The sequence below is a fragment of the Megalops cyprinoides genome, chromosome 15 (genome assembly GCF_013368585.1).
Source record: "Megalops cyprinoides isolate fMegCyp1 chromosome 15, fMegCyp1.pri, whole genome shotgun sequence".
Lineage (NCBI taxonomy): Eukaryota > Metazoa > Chordata > Actinopteri > Elopiformes > Megalopidae > Megalops > Megalops cyprinoides.
In genome coordinates, this window is record NC_050597.1 from 20368332 (window position 1) to 20378039 (window position 9708).

Sequence of the window (9708 nt, forward strand, 5' to 3'; positions counted from 1 at the left end):
TGACCCCACACAATTTTTTCCCAGGGAGCTTTGTTGACACAGAGGAGGCTAATATGTGACAGAACAAATGACACTCCAGATAAGAAGGGAGAGCAGGCATTGTTGGCCCCCTCGTAAAACTCTGCATAAAGCAGAAGGTTATTGTTTTGCAGTGTGGCCACTCTTATCCAAAGGGCTCGTTATGCATAATTCTCCTCTACCATAAGAGCAGCTGGATTTATTACTGGAGAACTGAGGTTACAGAACCTTGCCTTAGGGCACATCAAAGATGTTACAGTCTGGGATACAATCCCATGATCCACAGGTCCAGAGTACTGTGTGGAATCATTAAGGCACAAAGACAGGTGGTTGTGGGCCCTGGATGGGATTCTCCATATGATAGATAGATAGATAGATAGATAGATAGATAGATAGATAGAGAGATAGATAGATAGATAGATAGGTAAATTAATTAATACATTGATAAATGATTATGGGTTTGAGTGCAACAGCATAAGCAAAGGTGTCATCATGACATCTGGATGCATCTCTACAGCAGTAGACAAATTACTGACCATACAAAGAATCAAGGTAGCCATATTCTGCACATGTGAACACTGTAAGCATGAGGTTTTTCATTGGAAAATGAAAAAAAGGGGAAACAATGTGAAACGGTGGTCAGGGCCTGTGGTCTCGTGAACAAGGGATCATGGGCTCAAATCAACGCGATTGCACTACTGAGAGGAGTGCTTAACCCGGATTATTCAAAGAAAATCCCTGCTGTGGTTAATGTGTGAGCAATCTGTGAGACACTGCAAGAGGTTTAAACATATTGGCATTTCTTAGGAGGCTTAAATCCTCCTAAGGAAATAAATGCTTAATTCAGTTGTTGGAATTTGCTTCCTCTCTGCACAATTAATCCACCTATTGCCGGCACACGAACGTGTTGAGTGCACTATTTTTTTTAATTTTATCAGTAGTCAAACCTCCACCAACCAGCATTCAAAGGCGCAGCGGTTGACACCTTTATCTAAAGGCCCATCAAATCCCAGCATACTGACAAGAAACTCAAGAGATACCGACAGCACGGCGAAATAAACGCTGCAGAATAAGCATCTGAGAGATGCGAAGTGAGACGCACCGAAGACAGCCCTGCTTATCGCTGGTCTTCAACCTAGTGACCAGGCGTAAATACTTTATGGGCTTTAAACTTCTGTCGATTCCGTTACCTTGTAGGCGTAAAGGTGAGGAAAAGTAGCTACATCAGTCTCCTTAAATTCGCCCGCCAGTTGCACGATCACATGCGGTCGCGGTCACACATTTTGCTCTTAAGGTATATTTTTTTACAAGAGTGCCTGAAGGTACGTCCCAGACGTCCTAGAGCAACACACATTAAACCATTTCCCAGTGCGGTTTTTGGATGTATAGAGATATCGTTATAATAGCAATGCCCACAGTGGCTACTTGAACATCTTGTTCGGCCTCTGATTGTGGGCTGCAGGAAAGAAAATGGAAAAAAAAACGGGGAGAGCAACGAGTTCTCGCATATTCCGGAACATATTGGCAAGATGTGCTGAGGATGCGAGTTCCTTCACTTATCAGATGTTACTACGATGAAATAATGCACAGTTAAAGAGGCCAATTAATTCATTTGTAATTACAGAACCGTTTTCGTGGTACTGCCCTGTAAAATGTTCTGCCAGAAAAGTCTAATTAATTTTCCCGTGTCCCCCTCCATCCATTGCTGCCGTAAATAATTCTTACACAGATGCGATGAGGAGCTACTGCGCCCTAAATACCTGGCGGGGTAGTTAAATTATGTAAAATAGAAATAAATGTAAGAAGAGACGAATTCCAGAGGTCATTAGTGTTGTGATTTTGACAACGCAAAACCAATTATAGCATATCAAAATCAAATATGAAATCACCCATCAGCCTCGCTTACAAGCCTTCCTCCATGTCTGTGAGAAAGGACACAAAATTCACCTTTTATAGAAAGTGCCAGAAAATAAACGAGTCATCACAGCGCTCTCTCTCTCTCTCTCTCTCTCTCTCTCTCTTTCTCTCTATTTCTTTGTCTCTACCTCCGTTTGAAACTTCTGCATGCCCGAATATTTTTAAAGCTTTTAAATTAAGTGGCAATGTGTAACAAAAATTAAGTTTTTTTTTCCTTACGCTATGTTACAGATATGTAGAATGATTCTAGAATTGTAGAATTTTATATCCATATACTAAATTCTATTTATGCTCTTTATGAGACGAGGGCTAGTTAAAAGCTTATGAAAGTCCAGTCTCTCTCTTTCTCTCTCTCTCTCTCTCTCACACACACACACACACATCAATTATTACACTATTTCATTTAAACAGCAAAGCTCATCAGACGTGCATATAGCAGCTCTACGAATAGAATGTGTCCAACATAGTTCGTGACTGGTAGTGTTTTAACACACATTTTACCGATCTGCAAACATATAAGTAAACACGAAAGACCTATTATGGCACTGTGTGTTGGACAAGTTGGCGCGTCAGCTGTTGAATGTTCGACTTTGAGCGAAAGCCGGCAGCTGTGGTGTGGAGGTTTCGCGAGGCATCAGAGCCTGCGCCAGTGGAAGGAGCTGTTCCTTCAGCACCATGCGTTTTGGCTGCAGCTAGTTCTGGGTCGCTGCTGTAATCGCGAGGCCATTCAGATCCGTATGAGGTAAGAGCCTAAAGTAAATATAGTTTCTCTCACTGCACAGTGTACTTCACTCCATGCCTGAACACAAGACAGCGCTCTCTCTGCCCACAACTGAGCATGGGCATTAGTCCATTAAAATGCCGAATGATTCATGATGTGTTACAGATTCTAGCCTACTGGTTCATACTTATTCGAAACTGGAAGAAGTAATACGAGTTATCATCACAAAATGAACTTTAAATTACAACAATCTGTAAAAATTTTAAAATAAATAATTTGAGTATATATACCGTACATGCACAGGTCAACAGAAAAGAACTAGTGAGTGTTGGTTGCCGACTGAGAAATGTTGGAAAAGAAACACTCAGACGTCAAAAACAGACAGCTATACAGCCTCTGAATGCTGCCAGAGGTCTACTTTGTTTTGGTAGCAACATAATATGAGCAGAGTATCGGCATGGACGTCAGCCAAAATACCATCGTAATTCAATACAAAAGGAAATACATCAGAATGAACACAGTCCCGTTATAAATAAAATCCAAAATGACGAAAACAACGACAAAAAAGAAAACAACAGCAACATCTTACGTGTTTGCGACTCAATGGTAAAATAAACGCCGCAATATCTTTTAAGCGCGAGCAAGCATTTCTCATCAGCGCTGCTTTTACTCACACGAAAACTCCGAAGAGGAGAACTCGTATGCCAATCTCCAGCGCCAGGTCTCGCATGCTTTTCCTTCGGTCTGGGGGAGACATCTTCATGGTTTTACTTCCTGCAGACGGGCAATCCAATCGTATCAATAAACCGCAGTGGAAAAACAGGTGTGCGCGTTCACTTTTAATCCCCTTCACGGTTGAGAATGAAGTTCATAGCCTGGAGTCACGCACAACAGTCCCTGTGCCATAGATGCCGCGATGACTGTCGCGAGCGTATAACCAGAAATGGTCTCTCGTAGAACTCCCTCCTCCACAGCGCGGTGGTTATATCTCTGTGCCGACTTTAAGGATTTGTATTTTTCCCTTTTCCTTAGAGATAACTCCTTTTCTTTTACACTCTACACCGTTCCTCAACGCTCTTCCAACACGGTTTTAAGCACTGAGACAGGCGGGCAGGAAGAAACGGTTCTAAAGCACTTCTCAGAGAGGGAGAGAGAGAGAGAGAGAGAGAGAGAGAGATAGAGAGAGAGAATTTTTCGGCTGGTAGGGAGGAGGCAGGTGATATTGAGCGGCACAAAGTGAATATATGGAGTTGAGAAAGAACCGTTTTTCTCATTCTCTCTCATGAAGCACACAGACACGCACATGTAGAGGAATAGGGAGAGAGAGAAGCAAGAGTTTCCTTTTAAGTCTAGACATATTATGGTGGCTTTATACAGTACATTGCAAGAGCAAACGTGCAAGTAGATAAATATCCGTGTGCATATATATTGCACATACACTCATCCATATATGTGTGTGTGTGTGTGTGTGTCTGTACACCAGGATTGATGCTGCAAACAATGTAAGAGCCAGTTATCAAGGTGATCTAAATGACTGGGGTTTGTTTTGTTATTGTATTTTACATGAACTGTTTTTTTTTATTATTATTATTGTACCTCATTATTGTTAACATCTTGCCTTATGTTTGTTTAGCAGTCTCCTTACCACTATGGGGGCACGGTGCTTGTAATTATCCAATTCCGCTCAGCTTCTAACAAAGGCCATGTTACCTGAATAGCAATGTACGTGTTAGGATGTTTTTCCCCAGTGCAAGTGAATGCTTTCTAACAGCTCCTTACACCTGTGGCATCACAGGAAGCTGTAATTGTGACTCTTCTCCCCTCTGAGCGTTCCCATAGTGACGCATCTCTGAAACTGTATTAAGATCCATATGGCTGTGCACACACCCATGTACACATGCTTGTTTGTTATATAAAAAAAAACAGAATACCTACATATGAAATTAAAATATTCTTCAAGTACACAAGCATCACACATCACCTCCTTGGTGCAAAGTCCCATCAAGTTATATTTGATTTACTGCCTACAAATCAAAGCCCTGTATGTGCAGTGTATACCAATCAATCACAAGCAATCAAATCTTACTGAGTATAGCAGCCGGTCTGGCATTTTGAAATTTCCACAGAGCACTTCACACAAAGTAAGACTGGCAGGAACACAAGGTCTCAATATTATTTCAAATCCTATTATAATAACAAATTGGATCATGTAATTGAATGTGGTCCGATAAGGGGATCTGATCTCTTTGATTCGAGTTAGATCCAATCTGAAGGAGTGGGCTGTGTGTATACATTGTCCTGTTCAATGAGGTTGCCACTGCTGAGATGTGAAAGAACAACTAATAGACAACAAAAGCAACAAAAAACTACCACAAAGTGTCATCTTCAGAAAGGAGCAGTAAACTCTGTTTTGGGCCCAGAACCAGGTCCAGGTTCCAGATCCTCTGTTATCCAGTCACACCTTGGGCCAAGTCAGTCAGCCAGAGTCAGTTATGAATGGATTCCCTGGTTCTGTCCTTGTGTGATGGATGACATGATGTGGAACATCACGCACAGGCTTTTACTTTGGATCTGGCTAAGAATCTCACTGGGCAATTAGCTTCGGAGGCTGAGAAGAACGGGGCCTTGCAGTGACAGAACAGCATAGTGGAGGAGAACCTGCGGGTAGACAGCAGCTGTGCCTCTACTACTTCAGAGAGCCACATTAATATTTTACACTCTCTAAAATAGATCTTCTATTTACTACCTGTCTGTCTTCGCTGGCGGAAAAAGAACAGGAGGAAAAAAACATAACTTTTTTTTTTTTTTTGGTCTTTTGTCTAAAAGTCATTTAACTAAGGAATAAAAAGGAGAAAACACACACAGACGCAAAACACACACAGTCCTTGCTTCTGTTAATGAATAATTCTGTTTGTGTCTGGGATTTAATTCATGTTGAAATGGGGTATTTTTTTAGGACAAATGCCAATGCACACATCCCCCCTTACACACCTACACTCTGCCATGCGGTCTGCTTGTTATCTTTTTCAGGTTGCTAATGAGGACAAAACAACAGCGAAGAAACATCAAATGATTCCATGGGAAGAAAAATCTTCACTTCAAAGAATCCAAACACCACAGAATGTGGGGTTTACTCAGAGAAAAAATGAATGGTGGGCATCCATTAGATTCTAAAGGTCTGGTCTTCACACTGCTAGTAGGGTCCTTGATCCTCTACATACCCTTGTGATATCATTACCTTATCATTCAGAGCATTCTGCTTTATAATGAAGGAACATGTTTTGATGTGGCTCATAATAATGTCTTTGGATAGCCCAGGAAAAGAGAGTTTTCTGGTTTTGTGAGTCATATTTGAGAGAATGTATGGTGTGGTTCCTACCAGGAAGTTCTGGACAGAGCTAGTGGAGCTTTTTATATCTGTGTGTGTGTGTGTGTGTGTGTGTGTGTGTGTGTGTGTGTGTGTGTGTGTGTGTGTGTGTTTGTGTGAAAGAACAGAATCATAGTCAAACAAATGCAAAGCTCACAACACAACATCATGCACACATACAGCTGCAAAGAATGAAACAAAACAATGACAAACAAAAAAATAAATAAAATCCGTCTGAATAACAGCATTCCTGACAGTACTATTCCTGACAGTACTATGAGAGTGGCCTTATAACATAGAGTTAACATTTTAAATTCATTATTCATTCAAATTGTGCATTAAAACTATAATGCACAACTATATAAACTATATATATATATGATACAATGCTGATATATATATAATGATATATATATATATATATATATATATATATATATATATATATATATATATATATATAATACAATCCTGGAGAAAGAGGTAGGGCATCGGTGTGGTATAGTGGTTATACAGCTGATGTTATAACCAAAAAATTGGATGCTTGATTCCCATATGAGGCACTAACCTGGACCAAGGTATTTACATAATACAACTGGCCTAATCATGTATCCTGCCGTATAAATGGATAAAATGTAAGATATGAAAGTTACCCTTAATAAGGGTATCTGCTAAGCAAATAATGTAATATGGATGATATGTTCAGAGGTTACTGAGTTGGGTAAGAGCCATAAGATATATTGATCATGGATTACACATTTTGGTAAATAAAAGACAAAATAAGCCTATCCATGACATCAGCTTTACCCATCACTAAATGCTTCAGCCGTGTCCTGACAAAGTGTGCAGTGTTACTTAGGTCTATGAGGTGAGCAGTTGTCTTGTAGTTAGACTCTAGGTATTCCACTGCAGATGCTATCCATGGTTGCTACTCAAAGTTGGAAAAGAAAAACCTGTAGGAAAATCTCACAACGTTTTTGTAGCTCTGAAAAAATAATGAGATTTATGTTGTTGTATACAGCATGACATAATATAATGATATAGCATATCATTATCTTTAGGAACATTTACATTCATATTTATTTAAATTTATATTTATATATATAATCAAATGTATGTATCCAGTTTCTGTGACATTGGCCCTCTCATAATGACCCCTAAATGGGCAAGGCCAGGTACAGCAAATTTACTCATTAAGGTCAATCCTCATCAAGGACTTTTTAAACAATTGCAAAAACCTCTGGGCATATTTCAAACAGAAAATTACATCTTAGACACAGTCTTGAGCTTTAATGACTCCAAGACTAATTTAGCGACCAGATGGTGGAATGTGACATTTTTAAAGCTGCCCTGAGCTTAGTAGGTAAAGTCATTCAAAATAAATAAATAAATAAGTAACTTTGGTTTAATGTCTTTTTTGTGTGATCAATGATTGTATTCATTCAGAAAACAAGGTATGAATGACAAATCTGGGTGTAGTTATTCTCCATCGCTCTGCTGCTCCCACTCTATCCCCGCTGCTGATGGTTTTTCCCTGACACTGTCATTACCTCCCAGGCTGCACAAAGATTTCCTCATATGCACGGAAGAGCCAGTTGCAGGGATGGTGGGGATAGGCAGTAACTGAGGTATGTTGACCCAAAAGACTTACAAGTGTATAATTGTAAAAGGGAATACATTCATACATTCATGTGGGATACATTTTGGGGATCTTACCAATGGCAAAATCTGTTACAAGATTACATAAATAAGTATTGTATTGTACTGTACTCAGGATTAGCAATTACTCGATTGTATTGTAATAAATGGATTTCTTCCCTTCACGGTATACAAATACAGTAAAATTGAATTATTATAAATGTAATAATACAATAGATAAGTAATAGATATTTATACTTAATACATCATACCATCAAGAAATTAATATTACTGTAAAACTTGAAAAACCAAGACCACAACCAGCAAATCCAACAAAGGCAAAGATCTTGTTCCCATTTGACCTCATGGTTATTAAAAAGCACAATGAATCGAAGGAGGCACTTGGCATAACACAGCTAGAGAAAGTGATAAAACCCGGGCGCCAAAAGGGGTCAGAATTGGAATTTCAAATGAATGCATTTGAGATGCAGCTCATCCATGTCACTCACACAATCTCTGCATCCCTCTATCTGACAGTCTCTCCCTCTCCATAGACTGACTGAAGCACAGACATGGATGATTGCGATTGTAAACACGATTTCTGGTCCCTGCAATATTTTTTTTTTTAAAATCTGTAAGAGCAATAATTACAAAGCACTGAATCGTACAGCAGCATGTCACTTCAAGTGCCGTGGCAACCGGGCAGTGAGAACACAAAATATTCTCACACTTTGTCTAATCAACAAAACACCATCATCCATTTATGTGTGATGCCACAGTGATGTTGTGAAAATGCTGTCAGCACTGAACAGATTCCCCTCACGTGTTTTATTTTCTTCTGGCTTGCTTAAGTAATGATGGTGAGGCTGTAGCATATGGGCAACTAACTTAATATTCAAAGTGCATGTGGTATAATGTATAAGCCTTCACATTAAGGAGTATTTCACATTATTTAAAGACATTCAGCGAATGTTATTTTATTAATATTTAATGGTTCAGTGAAGAGGATCTAGGGTATTCCAAGGCCATTTTCATAATATATGTGTGTGTGTATGTTTGCATATATGTATGTCCACATGGACAGTTTTGAACTTAGCAATTATCCTCATTCAGTGCAAAACTGGTATCTAAACTGTTTACATGTGTATACAATGAGGCAAATCCTGGCAAAGCTAACCTTGTGACAGCAATAGCGCAAACATTTAGTGATTAGTGATTAGTAGTCTGATTAGTCACAATTCTAAAAATGATGCCCATTACTGATAGTAGTGGCCTTATAGCAGGTTATGAATGGATTTTTTTTACTACATCACCTGTTCAGGAAAGTGTCCATTAAGGCAGGTGTAGGGTGCTCCTGTGATTTTATAGCTTCGGGTTGGGATGTGCCCTTTTGAGGCAGTAATTAGTGAGAGAGAAACTGCAAATGAACACTTTTAACTCACCATGCCTGTCAGTGCAACATAAATCCAACATTATCTCAACATAAGGCTGATGCTTCTTTATGGCTGTGACATTTTCAGACAAAGGACCACTGATAAAGGCACACACACTAACACACACTTACACTCACAAACATGGATGCCCCCATACACACACACTCACACACACACACACACACACACAGAAATATGCACATCATTTTATATCACATATGCAGTACACACACATCGAGCAATGTCTCTCTCTCTCTCACACACACACACACACACACACACAAGTGGTGGTGGTCAAAGGTGGAGGACAGACCTACTTCAGAGAATTTTGGCAATATTCCCAGTTAGTCAAACTTCCTAAGGTTCTGAAACATTTGTAAAATCAATGGTTTGGGGGAGTTGGGGATGGAGATATAATGGAGCACAAGGTCTGTAAGACTACATTTTTCTTAGAGAAGTCATATACACCCACAGGGTGAGTGTGTCCTCTCTTACCTCAGAGTCATCTTTAATTGTAGATGTGATTTCCTTCTCTGTAGAAATGTGAATAAAGTCACATATCAGGGTTTAAGACTTCCATTATCATTGGTTCCATAGCAGTTTTCAAAAAAATA

The 9708-nt window shown here is 39.5% G+C and overlaps 1 protein-coding gene across 1 annotated transcript in view; it reads right to left on the reverse strand.

Annotated features, from left to right (window-relative positions):
- The window catches only part of plpp4 (phospholipid phosphatase 4), a 43273-nt gene extending 39483 nt beyond the window's left edge, over positions 1-3790 (reverse strand). The window contains exon 1 of the mRNA XM_036546966.1: positions 3331-3790. Within this exon, the coding sequence (XP_036402859.1) occupies positions 3331-3419 (89 nt within the window). The 5' untranslated portion in view covers positions 3420-3790. The remainder of the gene's footprint in view (positions 1-3330) is intronic.
- Between the last annotated feature and the right edge of the window lie 5918 nt (positions 3791-9708).